General features: G+C 42.8%; 1 protein-coding gene across 3 annotated transcripts in view; it reads right to left on the reverse strand.

Annotated features, from left to right (window-relative positions):
- Positions 1-431: 431 nt before the first annotated feature.
- LOC122922766 (solute carrier family 25 member 48-like) overlaps positions 432-19,800 on the reverse strand; it is a 29,027-nt gene continuing 9,658 nt past the window's right edge. For 2 of the 3 annotated variants that reach the window (XR_006387189.1, XM_044273487.1), the window contains exons 2-3: positions 17,535-17,668; positions 432-1,203 (exon numbers count right to left, since the gene is read on the reverse strand). Coding sequence is in view for 2 of the 3 variants with exons in the window: in XM_044273487.1 (XP_044129422.1) it covers positions 1,087-1,203; positions 17,535-17,668 (251 nt within the window). In the remaining variant the exon portion in view is untranslated. The remainder of the gene's footprint in view (positions 1,204-17,534; positions 17,669-19,800) is intronic. The other variant, XM_044273488.1, reaches the window with a different exon arrangement.

The raw sequence follows: 19,800 nt of genomic DNA on the forward strand, positions 1-19,800 counted from the left end.
TCCGTTCAGTCTCCATTCCACTCTGGAGGCGGACACCAAAACGCTGCCTGCAGCGTCTTGCTGTCCACTTGATAAAACTGAGCCAAACGGATCCGTCCTGGCACACAATGTAAGTCAATCTGGACGGATCAGTTTCCTCTGGCACAATAGAAAACTGATCAGTCTTCCATTGACTTTCAGTGGAGTTAATGATGGATCCGTCTTGGCTATGTTACAGATAATACAAACTGATCCGTTAATGACAGATGCATGCAGTTGTATTCGTATTCATTTTTGCTGATCCATGACAGATCCACCCAAAATGCGAATGTGAGAGTAGGAACCAAGATCCCTATGTCTTTCGTCAAGGGGTTTTCTAAGATTAAAACATTGATAGCCTTTCCAGGGGGTCCAATCACATACATACACAGTCACAGTCTTTTTAATTCTCCTAACAGGTCCAGGTATCAGAGATTGACCAAACATTAATGGCCTGTCCTAAAAATAGGTCATGAGTGTGTTCCTCCCAGAAAACTCTTGGATTTACTGTAATCCTGACTAATTATAAAATACATATAGCCTTTTGATACAAATTAATCATTTTGTTACAATGCAGTTGTATCTGATATGCTCATGTGAATATCTGGTCAAGCAGCTCAGCAACAAAACCTTTCTGGAATTATTGGTGAAGAACAGTATTCTCAGACCATCCTCTTCGAAACATCAAATAAGGAGCAAAAACAAATGATGCAAAAAAGTATTAGCCCACACATTTCACAAATGTAGTCGTTTTGGCAGTACACAATGAAATGGAACAATAGCATCGTACACTTCTGATATCTCATGACACAAACGGCAGGAGTTTGATTAAAATCTTGACCTCATTTATGTTACGCAGCAGCTCAAAGGCTTCTTTTCCTTTTCACTATCTTTTATCTTTGTGGTAAGTAGTATGACTTTTCATGCGGCTATTAACAACAGAGCAGACTCTAATTATCCTCTTTTTAATTACACAAGTCATATGTTATAATAACAATAGATTGAAGAAATGTAATGTCAAAAAGAAACAAAATCAAACTTAAAAATATAACTTTCTTGAAAAGGTGTTTAATTTGATTCCTTGCTTGTCTTCAGGGCTCGTAATGAAAGTTCATAGGTCAAAAACATTGCAGCACTCATTGGAAAGCCTCGTATGGCATTTACTGTGATTCCCCTGAAAAATACCTGTAAAAGATAACAGCTACAAATCATTGAAAGAATTTGCTCCATAGTGAATATAACAGATTCTAAATTAGATTCTACCACAAATTTGAGATGATTCACAATTTTTTTTTTAGATAGGAAAAATTCCAACTTCTATGTAACCTATATGTATGAACAAGAAGTACTTATTATCAGTTCTTATTATGACTGAATGTCCCTTATTTTAACTGGGGAGATAAGTGTTTCCCATATGCTTCTGGCAACACTCATCACTGGGGGGAAATAGGTTTAGGTATTAAAGATGTAATTGCAGAGATTGGGGACTATCTGTCTGGTTTGGCAAAATTGAAATGTCTATAGGGAATACTCTATTATAGTAATCACCAAGTCTCTAGGCACATCTAAACTTTTTTTCAGCATTTTTAATAGCATGTAAAAAAAAAAAAAGGCATACTCTTTTCTTATTAGCATTTTTAGTGGGGCTGTTTATTTTGAATAATTTTATACATGTGTTTTTTCTTGAATCTTAAATCACGATCGCCCATTTTCAGGTCACACGATATGAGGAAGCAAATAGGAGGAAGTTCATCTCTTAATTTAGTAAAATAGTTTGTCTTTACCACTCTGATGGGCAGTTGCATAAAATCCTCTGTCCCTCTTGAAGACAAACACCTTTGTGACCATGAGGTAGATGCATTTGCCTTTTGCTATCAGAGTCTATTTGATGACCAGTTACCTTACAAATGTATAAGCCTTACACCTACTTTTTTTGCCAAATTTTTTTATTATACTCATGAATCATAAAATTGTAAGCATAATTCATTAAAATCAAACAGAACACAAAAGACATTGCCCTTTTTTCAGTTCCTATTGCATTGTTTATTGTACTCACAAGATAAAAAAAAAATAGTATAAGCAGAACCCACATCAAAGGCTTATCACTTATGAGAAGCAAAAACCCTGAGCTGTCTGCAGATAGGTGTCTTGTGTGTTATAGCAAAGATTCTGCTTTTGGCTTATGTGGCCAGACATTTATTTATAGAGTGGCTATCCAATAGAAGAGCATCTGGAAAAGATGTCATTTATATTTCCCTTTTCCCAGGTACCATTGCCTGGTTTATATGACTCTCTATGCTTTCTTGGTGGTCTCCACAGGGAGAAACTTAAAGGGGTTGGCCTCCTTCTGGTTACTGTTGACCAATAGATTTGTGAGAAGATTGTATGGCACTTACTAATATAGCCTTTGTTGCTATTCTGCACCATTTTCTATATTTTATAAAGTATACTCCATTGGTTACAAAGTCTTTTGTGCTGTCCATAAAATGGCCGCTGATGAATAGTCATGTGACCAGGCAAATCACCTCCATGTGATGTCTCCTCCATTCAGACATACTGCATTTGCACTAGAGATGATTTGGAATATACTTGAAATATGTGAAATATAGAAAATGGTGCATAATTTCAACAAAGGCTATGTTGCTAAGTGCCATATAATCATATTACAAACACAATGGTCAACAGTTAGCAGGAAGTGGCACCTTTAAAGTGTACCTAACTATTCAACAAACATTGCATGAAACAATACTACAGTGTGTACATGAGCAATAATACTATTTCTGGCCACTATATGACTATATTTCCCCCTGTGTGCTGGATGTATAGTTTGTACTCTCTGTCCCCTCAATGCTGTAGGTTCACACCTGTGCTGCCCTCTGTTTAGTACCCTCTCAACAAAAAATGGAGGAATAACTAAAACTTAAAAAATAGCAATGTGACAATAGTTTTTGTATATTGCTTCATACTGTTTTGTGTCTCTGGCACAATTATCAAAATCTTATCCCTAGATGACATGCTTTCCAACTTGAGAGGTTTGATTAAAAAATTTGGTTCCCTATGTCTGGATTCGCCAATATTAACTATAATGGGACCGGCGGAGATCCGGCCACAACCTGGCAAATGTGGAGAGAGTCATCCAGATGAAAACTGTTACATATTTGCTGAATTGCAGTCAGATCTCCTCTGAATGAATGAAAATCCCTCGAACAAGGATTAAAAGAAACTCTTGACTGGCTACAAAAAGCGACCACGAGCTGTGATACATGCCAAATGGGGTGCTACTAGGTACCAACCATGCAGAGTGCCAAAACTTTAGCTTCAGGCCCTTTTCCTTTTTTTATTGTTTTGAAAATGTAAAACATGAAAATAAAAAACTTGCTTAAAATACAAAAGGGAATGTGTCATCAAAAAGATATATATATATATATATATATATTATATATATTGGAAAAAATTGGACAGCACTCCAGACGGTATCTTCGGTAAAGCAAGTAAATTTAATCACCCATGTGGTGGCAGCAAAAAAAGCAACGTTTCGGCTCTACATGAGCCTTTCTCAAGCAATGACAAAAAGTGCAGAGCAAACATATATCAGTGGACCAATTAAATCAATTATACAATTGTGTAATCAATATTTGATGAATAACAGTACAAAAAGTTATAAATAGTGTTACAAAATGAACATCATGGCAATCATTATTAAAGTGACAAGTGCTGGCAGTGTATAAAGTGCATGATATAGCTGGCAATCATATGTTACAGTCTAAAAACCATAGGTATTGACAGCTGTTCATGATTAATCCATAATTATTCATGTAACATTAATTGTGCACAGGGGTGTGTTAATGAACAAATACCTAGAAAAGTGATGTAGCCCACGTATACTATCACGCCGTTCAGCGCGTCTCCTCTGTGTCAGTGCGCATGACCCGGTCGCATATGTTGCATCAGAGCGGCACCATATCAGCTGGAGATGTCGCTCTGGAGTGGCGTCACAAGCGCATAGTAGTAACTTACATCGCGTCATGTGTTCCGCCGCTAGGGTGAGGGAGCGCATGCGCAGTGCCATCATATTGTCTCTAGCCACCATGTTGCTTCAGGGAGTGTGGCCAGTATCTCTCTTAATTACTATATTTAATGCTGGCCATACGCAGAGTTATATAGTTGGTCACAGTGGATATTTTCCACCTATAAGCAGCCAAGGGGAGGGTCCCCACTTTTCCAAGATCCGGAACCAACCTCTATGTATGACCGCGATGCTGACAGCACGTTAATGCGATCAGCACCATCGGTCACAAACTTGCTGCACCGCGTGACCTAGAGGGTTCTCCTCTAATGATAACCCAGGGAAAAAAAAAGGTTGACATTAGGGCAATCAGCACTCTAATTGCGCATTACAACTTATTCCTTTTAATATGCAATCGGGACAACCGCACATCTCCACAGGGACAAAATTATAAGCTTGTACAAACAAACAGATACTTAGTGGGCTCTTCATCCACCTTCTAGGTTGATCATTAATCCTTCGTGTCTTCCGAAATTCCAGTGCATCTGAAATGATATACAGTATTAGTGATACAAGTGACTCCCAAAATGTTATAATAACCTTGTTTTACACATTTCTATTATATTTCTATTATTGGTTCTTATAAAATTTACATTTTTTATAGAATATTTTTGTCAATAAACATGTCCTCCGCAGGAGGAAATATTTGTGTACATCTCTGGCAGCACATAAGAGGGCACCCTTCCCACCTCAAACTCCCCCTCCATACCTGTAATCGATATTCAGGCCATTAGGTTGTAAACTATTTAACGTTCAAATCCAAAACAATTCCCTCTTTTTAAGTAACGAAATACGGTCACCACACCTGCGATTTAGGGGCCCAAATGTGTGAGAAGTACTTTGCAATCAAAATGTGTAAAAAATGGCCGGTGAAATCCGAAAGGTGCACTTTGGAATATGTGCCCCTTTGCCCACCTTGGCATCAAAAAAGTGTCACACATCTGGTATCGCCGTACTCAGGAGAAATTGGGGAATGTGTTTTGGGGTATCATTTTACATATACCCATGCTGGGTGAGAGAAATATCTTGGCAAAAGATATTCCCATTTTCCCATTTTTTTATACAAAGTTGGCATTTGACCAAGATATTTTTGTCACCCAGCATGGGTATATGTAAAATGACACCCCAAAACACATTCCCCAACTTCTCCTGAGTACGGCGATACCAGATGTGTCACACTTTTTTGCTGCCAAGGTGGGCAAAGGGGCACATATTCCAAAGTGCACCTTTCGGATTTTGCAGGGCATTTTTTACACATTTTGATTGCAAAGTTCTTCTCACACATTTGGGCCCCTAAATTGCCAGGGCAGTATAACTACCCCACAAGTGACCCCATTTTGGAAAGAAGACACCCCAAGGTATTCCGTGAGGGGCATGGCGAGTTCCTAGAATTTTTTATTTTTTGTCGCAAGTTAGTGGAATATGAGACTTTGTAAGGAAAAAAGAAAAAAAAAGAAAAATCATCATTTTCCGCTAACTTGTGACAAAAAATAAAAAATTCTAGGAACTCGCCGTGCCCCTCACGGAATACCTTGGGGTGTCTTCTTTCCAAAATGGGGTCACTTGTGGCGTAGTTATACTGCCCTGGCAATTTAGGGGCCCAAATGTGTAAGAAGTACCTTGCAATCAAAATCTGTAAAAAAAATGGCCGGTGAAATCCGAAAGGTGCACTTTGCAATATGTGCCCCTTTGCCCACCTTGGCAGCAAAAAAGTGTCACACATGTGGTATCGCCGTACTCAGGAGAAGTTGGGGAATGTGTTTTGGGGTGTCATTTTACATATACCCATGCTGGGTGAGAGAAATATCTTGGCAAAAGACAACTTTTCCCATTTTTTTATACAAAGTTGGCATTTGACCAAGATATTTTTCTCACCCAGCATGGGTATATGTAAAATGACACCCCAAAACACATTCCCCAACTTCTCCTGAGTACGGCGATACCACATGTGTGACACTTTTTTGCAGCCTAGATGCGCAAAGGGGCCCAAATTCCTTTTAGGAGGGCATTTTTAGACATTTGGATCCCAGACTTCTTCTCACACTTTCGGGCCCCTAAAAAGCCAGGGCAGTATAAATACCCCACATGTGACCCCACTTTGGAAAGAAGACACACCAAGGTATTCAATGAGGGGCCTGGCGAGTTCCTAGAATTTTTTATTTTTTTTGCATAAGTTAGCGGATATTGATTTTTTTTTGTTTTTTCCTTTTGAGATTTTATTTTTTGACACAAGTTAGTGGAATATGAGACTTTGTAAGAAAAAACAAAAACAAACAAAAAATTTCCGCTAACTTGTGCCAAAAAAAATGTCTGAATGGAGCCTTACCAGGGGGGGGGGGGGGTGATCAATGACAGGGGGGTGATCAATGACAGGGGGGTGATCACCCATATAGACTCCCTGATCACCCCCCTGTCACTGATCACCCCCCCTGTAAGGCTCCATTCAGACATCCGCATGATTTTTTACGGATCCATGGATACATGTATCGGATCCACAGAACGCATGCGGACGTCTGAATGGAGCCTTACAGGGGGGTTATCAATGACAGGGGGTGATCAGGGTAATCAGGGTGATCACCCCCCTGTCACTGATCACCCCCCCTGTAAAGCTCCATTCAGACATCCGCATGATTTTTTACGGATCCATGGATCGGATCCACAGAACGCATGCGGACGTCTGAATGGAGCCTTACAGGGGGGTTATCAATGACAGGGGGTGATCAGGGTAATCACCCCCCTGTCACTGATCACCCCCCCTGTAAGGCTCCATTCAGACATCCGCATGATTTTTTACGGATCCATGGATCGGATCCACAGAACGCATGCGGACGTCTGAATGGAGCCTTACAGGGGGGTTATCAATGACAGGGGGTGATCAGGGTAATCAGGGTGATCACCCCCCTGTCACTGATCACCCCCCCTGTAAGGCTCCATTCAGACATCCGCATGATTTTTTACGGATCCATGGATACATGGATCGGATCCACAAAACGCATGCGGACGTCTGAATGGAGCCTTACAGGGGGGTTATCAATGACAGGGGGTGATCAGGGTAATCAGGGTGATCACCCCCCTGTCACTGATCACCCCCCCTGTAAGGCTCCATTCAGACATCCGCATGTGTTTTGTGGATCCGATCCATGTATCCGTAAAAAATCATGCGGATGTCTGAATGGAGCCTTACAGGGGGGGTGATCAATGACAGGGGGTGATCAGGGAGTGTATATGGGTGATCACCCGCCTGTCATTGATCACCCCCCTGTCATTGATCACTCCCCTGTAAGGCTCCATTCAGACATCCGCATGATTTTTTACGGATCCATGGATCGGATGCACAAAACGCATGCTGACGTCTGAATGGAGCCTTACAGGGGGGTTATCAATGACAGGGGGTGATCAGGGTAATCAGGGTGATCACCCCCCTGTCACTGATCACCCCCCCTGTAAGGCTCCATTCAGACATCCGCATGATTTTTTACGGATCCATGGATACATGGATCGGATCCACAAAACGCATGCGGACGTCTGAATGGAGCCTTACAGGGGGGTTATCAATGACAGGGGGTGATCAGGGTAATCACCCCCCTGTCACTGATCACCCCCCCTGTAAGGCTCCATTCAGACATCCGCATGATTTTTTACGGATCCATGGATCGGATCCACAAAACGCATGCGGACGTCTGAATGGAGCCTTACAGGGGGGTTATCAATGACAGGGGGTGATCAGGGTAATCAGGGTGATCACCCCCCTGTCACTGATCACCCCCCCTGTAAGGCTCCATTCAGACATCCGCATGTGTTTTGTGGATCCGATCCATGTATCCGTAAAAAATCATGCGGATGTCTGAATGGAGCCTTACAGGGGGGGTGATCAATGACAGGGGGTGATCAGGGAGTGTATATGGGTGATCACCCGCCTGTCATTGATCACCCCCCTGTCATTGATCACCCCCCTGTAAGGCTCCATTCAGACATCCGCATGATTTTTTACGGATCCATGGATCGGATGCACAAAACGCATGCTGACGTCTGAATGGAGCCTTACAGGGGGGTTATCAATGACAGGGGGTGATCAGGGTAATCAGGGTGATCACCCCCCTGTCACTGATCACCCCCCCTGTAAGGCTCCATTCAGACATCCGCATGATTTTTTACGGATCCATGGATACATGGATCGGATCCACAAAACGCATGCTGACGTCTGAATGGAGCCTTACAGGGGGGTTATCAATGACAGGGGGTGATCAGGGTAATCACCCCCCTGTCACTGATCACCCCCCCTGTAAGGCTCCATTCAGACATCCGCATGATTTTTTACGGATCCATGGATCGGATCCACAAAACGCATGCGGACGTCTGAATGGAGCCTTACAGGGGGGTTATCAATGACAGGGGGGTGATCAGGGAGTGTATATGGGTGATCACCCGCCTGTCATTGATCACCCCCTGTAAGGCTCCATTCAGACGTCCGCATGTGTTTTGCGGATCCGATCCATGTATCCATGGATCCGTAAAAATCATGCGGACGTCTGAATGGAGCCTTACAGGGAAGTGATCAATGACAGGGGGTGATCAGGGAGTGTATATGGGTGATCACCCGCCTGTCATTGATCACCCCCCTGTAAGGCTCCATTCAGACGTCCGTATGCTTTTTGCGGATCCGATCCATGTATCCGTGGATCCGTAAAAATCATACGGACGTCTGAACGGAGCCTGACAGGGGGGGTGATCAATGACAGGGCGGTGATCAATGACAGGGGGGTGATCAGGGAGTTTATATGGGGTGATCAGGGGTTTATAAGGGGTTAATAAGTGAATAAGTTAATAAGTCCTCTGGTGGTCGATCCTAACAAAAGGGACCACCAGAGGACCAGGTAGGAGGTATATTAGACGCTGTTATGAAAACAGCGTCTAATATACCTGTTAGGGGTTAAAAAATTCGGATCTCCAGCCTGCCAGCGAGCGATCGCCGCTGGCAGGCTGGAGATCCACTCGCTTACCTTCCGTTCCTGTGAGCGCGCGCGCCTGTGTGCGCGCGTTCACAGGAAATCTCGGCTCACGCGAGATGACGCCAATCGGCGTTAGTGTGACCTGGCAACGCCGCAGCATTGACGCCTTTCGGCGTTAGTGTGACGGCAGAAGGTTAAAGTGAATTGGGCTGAACTGGATTTTTATTTTTAACCTTGTACAACTCCTTTAGTGAGGCTACAAAACTCTCTGCCACAAGATGCTGTGATGGTTGTGCAAGTTCAAGAGGGGTGCTGGATGGCTTTCTGAAATTTGTAGTATTATCATATACTATTTTTATGATACGTTAAGTTCTGGGCAGTTTTTCAGAGATGTTGATCCAGTGAGTTATTCTGATTGTCAGTTCAGAAGATAGGAAATAAATGCCCTAGTATAGGGTCATTAGTGACCACCTCATAAGGTTTTTTGATTCCTCAGGAACTTCAGAGTAGATGTACAGGTTGGACCGTGCCTTTTTTTCAACTTTCACCAGTGGGGGGTTGGGGTGGGGGAAAGATTGGCATGCGGCCCTCAGGCTGATCCCCAGAAGATATTTAAGGCCGAAATCCAGTGGCATATCGCCAATAGAGGAAGACCAGGCAGTCGCTATTGGGACAGTAACTTGGGGGGCCCGGGCAACCTGCCTAGCTGCTCACAAGGGAGATGGCAGTTTATGGCAGGGCATGGAAGCCAGAAGACAGAGGAGGGACCATTCTGTGTACTACATTCTACAGAGGGGAGTTATTCTACAGATTGAGACCATGCTACTGAGGGGGCCATTCTATGAACTACAGAAGGGGGCATTCATCAGAGGGGGATATTCTATATACTACAGATGGGGACACTCACTATACTAGAGAGTGGGCTAATATATACACTATCAATACAGAGGGGGCGTTATACTACAGGGGGCATGAGAACACTATACTTATGGGCACTACAGGGGGCACTATAAGACAGGTGGCATTATACATTTGGGCACTACAGGGGGTGAATTATATGTAGTGGCACTACAGGGGGCATTATAATACAGGAGACACTGTTGTGGGGCTTTATAAATACAGGGGCTATTACAGGGGGCATTATAAGTACTGGGGCAACTATAGTGGGCTTTGTTACTATTAGCAACAATTTTGCTAATCTGTTATAATAAAAACATTTTTAATGCAGTAACTTTTTTGCTGTACACAGAATAAAATAAAAAAACTCAATGCAACATAATGTACGCTGATGCAATCACTACCATGAAGCCAAAAAGATCTAAAAAAATAAGTCTAAAATGATTGTAAAGAAATTATGCAATTTCCTAAAAATGAATCATTCAGAATCAGACATCTATGGAGACATGATGAGAAAGATTTTTAACTATATTTCTGATTGATTTTTTTTTTATGAAGTCTTTTTAATTTAACATTTTCAATAAACCTTTTCTTTAGGAACAGGCACATTATTAGTCAGTAAATGAGCCTGAAACAGTACCCTTAACTTACATCTGATAAGAAACTTGTGATGTACATTCTTAACACGTCTTACATGGTAGAGAGTGCATGGACTTCTTATGTAAATCACTCAGAGTTTAACAGGAAAAGATTTTGTGGCACATGATTTTCCAGTATGTATAATATGCGCAGGTGTATTGTACATACTTTTTCCGACATGTGAAAATGTGAAAACAGTTGGAGGTAGAGTTGTGTGGAGCACAAATAGTTAAAGGTTTCTAGTTAGAAAACAAAGCCCATAGTGGCAAACACAGCACTGGTGGATAGCCTTAAAGGGTAGACTCAGCAGGGACATTCAGAAACGTCCTTTTAGGCTGGTTTCACACGAGCAAGTTTAATGCGTTGAATTCGCAGCATGAATTGAGTATGCAGCACTCACGGGGTTGCATTGCATTATATTGATTTATGATGCTATGTAACCCTTACAGTTCTGGAATGTATTGGATAACACTGACATAATGCTGTCAGTGTTATACAATACATTCCAGAACTCTAAGGCTCCTTTCAGACGGGCGAGATTTCCACGCGGGTGCAATGCGTGAGTTGAACGCATTGCACCCGCACTGAATCCAAACCCATTCATTTCTATGGGGCTGTGCACATGAGCGATGATTTTCACGCATGACTTGTGCTTTGTGTGAAAATCGCAGCATGCTACTCTTTGTGCGTTTTTCACGTAACGCAGGCCCCATAGAAATGAATAGGGCTGCGTGAAAATCGCAAGCATCAGCAAGCAAGTGCGGATGCGGTGCAATTTTCACACGCGGTTGCTAGGAGGTGATCGGGATGGGGACCCGATCATTATTATTTTCCCTTATAACATGGTTATAAGGGAAAATAATAGCATTCTGAATACAGAATGCTAAGTAAAATAGTGCTGGAGGGGTTAATTATTTTTTTTTAACTCCCCTTAATCCACTTGGTCGCACAGCCGGCATCTCTTCTGTCTTCATCTGTGAGGAAAAGGACCTGTGATGACGTCACTGCGCTCATCACATGGTCCATCACATGATTCACCACCATGGTAAAAGATCATGTGATGGACCATGTGATGAGCTCAGTGACGTCATCACAGGTCCTTTTCCTCACAGATGAAGACAGAAGAGATGCCAGCTGCGCGAACAAGTGGATTAAGGGGAGTTAATTTTTATTTTTTTAACCCTTCCAGCCCTATTTTACTTAGCATTCTGTATTCAGAATGCTATTATTTTTCCTTCTTACAATAATACAAATACAATTCTTCTGTGAAGAAGTTCGGGTCTGGGTACCACATTGCACCCGTGTAATAAAAACTGAACAACGGAACGCAATCACAGACTGACTGCAATTGCGCACCTACTCTCACAGGTTTTCCGCAATGCACCCGGGACGCATCCGGAGCCAAAACGTGGCGCCCGTGTGATAGAGGCCTAAGGGCTGTTTCACGCTCCGTGTGTGAGTGTGATCCTCTGCTCTGGACTTGCAGGAGCGCACGGCATTATCAGGATTTATAATGCTATGTGTCTCTGCGTGGCCTTTTTTTCCACAGAATCATAGTGACATAAAGCTGTCAGTATGATTCTGTAGAAATAAGGTCAAGCAGAGGCACATAGCATTATAAATCATGATAATGCTGTGCGCTCCTGCAAGTCCGGAGCAGAGGATCACACTCACACACGGAGCGCGATTCCCGCAATGGACTCGCTCGTGTGAAACAGCCCTAAGGGTTACATAGCATCAATATAATGCTATGTGATCCTATCAGTGCTACTTAGGTCAGGACGGGATCTCTCACAGACACACGCTGCGAGTTCAACGCACTGAACTCGCTCATGTGAAACCAGCCTTAGAGTCATATGCAGATCCACTGGATGTTTTAAGTCATTTTAAGTACGGTAGTTATATGTTTTATTAATTTGAGGCAACTGGAGGGTAGACATTTTTTCTTCTATGAACGTTGGAGATAAAGACAAAGACAAAGTTAATACAAGACACTTACCAATGCATTGCGATTGTCCATATTGCCTACTTTGCTTGCCTGATTTATTTTTCCATCATATTTGAGGGGAGGGGCGGTCCGCCCCAGGTGAAGGCTCTCAGGGGTGTGTCAGAAGCAATGAGCGCTTCCATCAATACAGATGTAAGCGCCCATTGCTGGAGCGCTGGGGGCTGCGGTCCTGTCACTCACCGCTCAGCTCTCAGTGCTCCTTCCCTCCTTCAAGCTGGCGATGCATAGAATGGTGAAGCAGGAAGACTTCTCCCCGCTCCACCATTCAGCCTGCAGGCACAGAACGCACTGCCAGCCTGTATGGGCGGAGCCTGCAGCCGGAAATCTGCAGAAGCTCCGCCCACACAGTGCTGCAGAGCGATCTGTGCCTGCAGAGAAGAGAGGAATGTGAGCTTCAGGAGCAGGACAAGGCAAGTAGTTACTGTGTTTTTGTGTTTGTTTTTTAAAACAGAGGGGGCACAGAGGGCTTTATTACTATGGAGGAGGCACAAAGGTCATTACTACTATGGAGGAGGCACAGAAGGCATTACTAGCACAGTGGGCATAACTACTTTTAAGCGGGCACAATGGTCATTATTACTGTGAAGGGGGCACAATGGGCATTATTACTGTGAAGGTGGCACAATGGGGATTATTACTGTTAAGGGAGCACTAAGAGGGCATTACAACTGTGAAACAGGCACAGCGAGGGCATAACTACTGTGAGGGGGCACACATCTTTACAAAACTAATGTAAAGGTTGTACAATGAGGGCAATACTACTGTGAGGGGGTACCTTTTTTTTAAAGTATAGGGGGAGGGGTCCAAAGAAAGGGTCCGCCCCAGATGCCGAACACCCTAAGCATGCCACTGCTCAAAACACATATTAACATAAGTATGAATATTGTAAACATGATTCATAGAAAAGAGTGAGTATTATATGGAATGCTCCACCAGAGCATCTTCAGTTATCTTTTTAGCATTGGCCATAATTTCTTTGACCAATTTCTCTAATTCTATAACTCTCCTATCATCCCTCTTAAATAGTGTCCAATTCAATTTTAAGTGGGGGTATTTTCTTAAACATTGGGAAAACCATTGCTTTCCAGTCACCCAAGTCCCTCTGAACAATGTTTATAGAAATTTGGTTTAATTTGATGTTAGCTCGTATGTCTTCTCTTCCGATTATCACTAGTCCATGTGTCAGATTCACACATCACCCTGTGAGAGGCGCCTGGCACTGTACTTGTCATTGCCATGTGAAGAAGGCCACCCTTACTGCACAGACTTTGAGACCATGTCCATGAATTATTGACTTCCATTCAGAGTTTGCAGTTGGATTAGACAGCTTCCAGCATGCGATGCAGCACAGCCATCCACATATTCCAGCTCTCCTGTTGTACAGGAACCATGCCTGGTCTCATCTCACAGCAGTTGGAGTATATTGACTTCCACACTTGGCCTTTCTTTGTAAACAGGGGGTGGTGGCATAGTCCATACGGAATATCAACAGTGCGTTTTCCTTTAACATACGGAGTACAAGTCTAGAGTCCATTATTCTGTGGCACTCTCCTCACTTTATGTCTTGAAGTCCTAGACTTAGGTGTTTTACTGAACAGGTTCCCTATCATACCACAAACCATAGCTTGGGACACATTATTACGACTATGTGAATCATTCAGTGCATTCACAGTTTTCTGAAACCCTGCAAATCTGCAGCAATTGTTTGAATGTCTTGAATATACATCTTCACTTCCGCTAGTGTTTAAATCAACTCTCCCCCCTTTAAGCAGTACCTGCTCCAACTCGCCTACAAAATTTTGATCTCCTATTCACATCCCCAAACTACTGATAATATACAGTGGGATGCGAAAGTTTGGGCAACCTTGTTCATAGTCATGATTTTCCTGTATAAGTCATTGGATGTTACGATAAAAAATGTCGGTTAAAGATATCATATAGGAGACACGCACAGTGATATTTGAGAAGTGAAATGAAGTTTATTGGCTTTACAGAAAGTGTGCTATAATTGTTTAAACACAATTAGGCAGGTGCATAAATTTGGGCAACACAAAAAAGAAATGAAATCAATATTTAGTAGATCCTCCTTTTGCAGAAATACAGCCTCTAAACGCTTCCTGTAGGTTCCGCTCTCGTCCTCTGGTTGGCCCTGTCTGCGTTCTAAATCTCGCGCCTGCGCCGTACCGGTCTTCAGTCGGCGCAAGCGCTCTGAAAGGAGGACGCTTGCTTGGCCACTTCTTCCTCAGTGCGCCTGAGTCGGGTGTAGATGTGACGTCATCGGCGCAGGCACATTGAGGAAGGAGTGGCCGAGCAAGCGTCCTCCTCTCAGTGCGCCCGCGCCAACTGAAGACCGGTATGGCGCAGGCGTGAGATTTAGAATGCAGACAGGGCCAGCCAGAAGACAAGAGCGGTCGCTGGCCCTGTCAATCAACAGGAGGAGGGGGCGTTTATTTGAAAGGAGGATGCGGCTGCTACCAGCAAGTTGCCGCCCTACTTGCTGGTAGAGAGGTAACTTACATATTATAAAAGTGCGTTTTTTGAAGAAACTACTGAATGAAAAAGGGTAAGAGTACTATATATTGATAAATCGCAGTATAAGGATTTTAAGTCGCCCAAAAATGAAAAATGGCTTTAGGGGGGTGACAGAAGCCCTTTAAAAGGTGAAACTAACATATGAGATAGACTCATTACATGCAAAGCAAGATATTTCAAGCGTTTGTTATGATTTGGATGATTATGGCTTATAGCTTATGAAACCCCAAAGTCACAATTTTGAGGTCCCCTTTGCTCAGGGGGAATGGACTAATTAGCTGACTAGAGTGTGACACTTTGAGCCTAGAATATTGAACCTTTTCACAAAATTCTAATTTTAAGCTGCATTGATGCAATTTCTTTTAATTTGCATTACTGAAATAAATGGACTTTTGCACGATATTACAATTTTTAGAGTTTCACTTGTATATCGCTAAACAAAAACAGGATTGAATGGAACATAGTATATGTATAATGTCAGGTAAATTATTACATATATATTCTAAATAGCGTTGAGCGAGCATGCTCGGCCGAATACCGGCTATATAGCACCCAATGATGCAGATTCGGCTCATTGCGAGTCAAGGAGAGCTGTGCTTAGGAAGGGACAGATAGTGTAGGGAGTTTGTGATTGCAATTTATTCAATTTTAAAAATTTCAAAGACCAATAAGTCCTTTTAAGGACTAGTGTGTGTGGTGGCAGCAATTTAATATTGCAACGTAGTCTTTGATTTTTTTTTTCCATACTTTGTGATTCTTTTTCTATAGAGGGTGTCATGGGGTATTTTTATAGAGCAGATTCTTACGGACGAGGCGATACCTAATATGTCAACTTTTTTAAATTTATTTAGGTTTTATCCTTTTATAAAAAAAAAAAAAAAAATTTGATATCTCCATAGTCTAAGAGTCAGTTTATTTTTAGTTTTTAGCTGATTATCTTAGGAAGGGGCTCATTTTTTGCGGGATGAGAGGATGGTTTTATTGGCACTATTTTGGGGGCATATGACTTTTTGATCGCTTGCTATTACACTTTTTGTGGTGTAAGGTGACAAAATAAATACCTTTTTTATTTTATTTTTTGACCGTTTTCATCTGAGGGGTTAGGTCATGGGGTATTTTTATAGAGCAGATTCTTACAGACGCGGAAATACCGAATATGTCTACTTTTTTTAGTTTTACAAAATAATTTTTTTGAAATATTTTTGTTTTAGTGTCTCAAGTCTGAGAACCATATATTTTTTTTTGATTGTCAGTGGCTAAATGGAATTAAAATTGGGGAAGTGGATTATAAATTTAGTACTCCTTAGAAGTGTGGTACTCCCTGAAGCAACCTTCAATAAAGAGGCCCGGGGCACGTGTCACACCGAATGGTGGTGTCCTTCCGTATCCCCCTGCTGTGACACAACCTTCTTTCCAGTATGGGGAACAACACCCGAAAAGATCAGGGCCTTGAGGACTGCCTCATAAAACTGGAGGAATTTCCCTGTGTTGCCAGCGCATATGGGCACCATTACAATGCTGTGCTTGAATACAAAGTCACAAATAATATTAATACAATTTTATCTTCTGTTAGTGATCCACCAATTAAAGGGGAATTCTGTATACATGAAGTCATCCCCTATCCACAACGGACTATTAGAGACGAGAACGGGACCCCCGTAGAGTGCTAGGCCATCTCTGGAATTCCCATAGAAATGAATAGAGTGGTCACCCACATGTATGACTGGCCACTCCGTTCATTTCAGGGGAGCTGCAGTCGGTATGTTGCCCCTGTTCTGATGATCGTGAGGGTCCTAGCGGTAATTAATAGTTATCCCCTATGCTGTGAATAGAGGATAACTTAAAGGGGTTGTCTCACTTCAGTAAGTTGCATTTATCATGTAGAGGAAGTTAATACAAGCCACTTACTAATATATTGCTATATTCCTTTGCTGGTTAGATTAATTTTTCCCATCACATTATGCACTTATTGTTTCCATGATTACAGACCACCCTGCAATCCATCAGTGGAGGCCGTGGTTGCACACTATAGGAAAAAGTGTCAGCCTCTCTGGTGGCCAGGACCATGGGAGCTCACAAAGGCCAGTGCTTTTACCTATAGTGTGCAAGCACGACCACCACTGATAGATTGCAGGGTGGTCTGTAACCATGGAAACAAGCAGTGTATAATGTGATAGAAAAATGAATCCAGCCAGCATAGGAAGCAATATGGACAATAACAATACATTAGTAAGTGGCTTGTATTAACTTTCTCTACATGATAAATACCACTTGCTGAAGTGAGACAACCCCTTTATTTTAACTGGAATCCCACTAATTAGCATGTTTTTTTTCTCTAGGACCTAGTTTGATAAATGACCACAACTGTTCTGTGACATAATACTGTGTATGCTCTGCAATTATATCAGCTGTAAATATTCTTTACCTGAATACCTTCATTAGAGTAACTTTGCTTAATGCAGTCTTTGACTCCTCTGTATTTTCTGTTATACAGACTGTCTGCTTGAAGACGACTCTTTATTACATCCATTGGAGTAGCAGTGCCCCAGGAAATAGCTCCTGAAAGTAGAGATTTAGTAACTGGTCATCAATGGCTTAAATTTGAATATAGATACAAAAGAAAGGTAAGGCTACTTTCACACTAGCGTTATTCTTTTCCAGCATAGAGTTCTGTCACAGGGGCTCTATACCGGAAAAGAACTGATCAGGCATATCCCCATGCTTTCTGAATGGAGAGCAATCCGTTCAGTTTGCATCAGGATGTCCTCAGTTCAGTCATTTTGACTGATCAGGCAAAAGATAAAACCGCAGCATGCTACGGTTTTATCTCGGGGCAAAAAAACGAAAGACTTGCCTGAATGCCGGATCTGGCATTTTTTTCCATAGAACTGTATTAGTGTCAGATCCGGAATTCAAAATACCAGAATGCCGTATTTGTCCTTCTAGTCTGTGCATGCGCAGACCGAAAAAAAGGTGAAAAAAACAAATGCCGGATCGGTTTTGATGGATGACACCAGAAAGACGGATCCGGCATTTCAAAGCGTTTTTCTGACTGATCAGGCATTTTTAAAACTGATCAGGATCCTGGTTAGTCTTACAAATGCCATCAGTTGGCATACGTTTTGCCGGATCCGGAAGGCAGTTTCGGCGACGGAACTGCCGGCCGGATCACTCTGCCTCAAGTGTGAAAGTAGCCTAAGCAGCACTCCAAGCCCCTTAGTGGATAAATCCATAGTCACCAATCAAGTCACCTAGTATGCTATGTGCAATGTGGTGCACGCGGTGAGGGGTCCTGGCTCGGGATCCCATTAGAAACAGCAATGTAGAGTGTTTTAGGGTCCATTCACACGTCCGTTTTTTCTTTCCTGATCTGTTCCGTTTTTTGCAGAACAGATCAGGACCAGATCAGGACCCATTCATTTTCAATGGGTCCTGGAAAAAAAATCGGACAGCACAATGTGTGCTGTCCGTTTCCGTTGTTCCGTTCCGCATGTCCGTTTAAATATAAAACATGTCCTATTATGTTCCTGAAAAATTGGATCCTGGTACAATGCAAAGTCAATGGTTCCGCAAAAAACAGAAGACATTCGGATGTCATTCCGTATGTCTTCCGTTTTTTGCGGAATCCGTTCCTGGAAACACATAGCAAATTTTTTTTTTTTCAAAGAAATCCAAACAACTTTATTTGATTATTGAAATGTATACATGTTTCCGTTTTTTGCGGATCCGAAAAAAAACGGATGACATACGGAAACATTTTCAGGAACAACAGATCCGCAAAAAACGGACCGAAATTCGGATTATAGAAAAATACTGAGGTGTGAAAGTAGCCTAAGGCCTCATGCACACGACAGTTTTTTTTCATGGTCCGCAAAAACGGGGTCCGTGACCGTTTTTTCGTTTTGGTGTCCGCCTGGCCGTGCGGAGCCAAACGGATCCGTCCTGAATTACAATGCAAGTCAATGGGGACGGATCCGTTTGATGTTGACACAATATGGTGCCATTTCAAACGGATCCGTCCCCATTGACTTTCAATGTAAAGTCTGGAGTTCTTTTATACCATCGGATTGGAGTTTTCTCCAATCCGATGGTATATTTTAACTTGAAGCGTCCCCATCACCATGGGAACGCCTCTATGTTAGAATATACTGTCGGATATGAGCTACTTCGTGAACCTCAAATCCGACAGTATATTCTAACACAGAGGCGTTCCCATGGTGATGGGGACGCTTCAGGTTAGAATACACTGCAAACTTTGTACAAGACTGCCCCCTGCTGCCTGGCAGCACCCGATCTCTTACTGGGGGATATGATAGCACAATTAACCCCTTTAGGTGCGGCACCTAAAGGGGTTAATTGTACTATCATATTCCCCTGTAAGAGATCAGGGCTGCCAGGCAGCAGGGGGCAGCCCCCCCCTCCCCAGTTTGAATATCGTTGGTGGCACAGTGTGCCAACCACCATCGGCCCCCCTCCCTCCCTCCCTCTATTGTATTAAATCGTTGGTGGCACAGTGTGCCAACCACCATCGGCCCCCCTCCCTCCCTCTATTGTATTAAATCGTTGGTGGCACAGTGTGCCAACCACCATCGGCCCCCCCTCCCTCCCTCTATTGTATTAAATCGTTGGTGGCACAGTGTGCCAACCACCATCGCCCCCCCCCCCCCCCTCTATAGCAGTAACATTGGTGG

This window comes from Bufo gargarizans, unplaced genomic scaffold, assembly GCF_014858855.1.
Source record: "Bufo gargarizans isolate SCDJY-AF-19 unplaced genomic scaffold, ASM1485885v1 fragScaff_scaffold_695_pilon, whole genome shotgun sequence".
Classification (NCBI taxonomy): domain Eukaryota; kingdom Metazoa; phylum Chordata; class Amphibia; order Anura; family Bufonidae; genus Bufo; species Bufo gargarizans.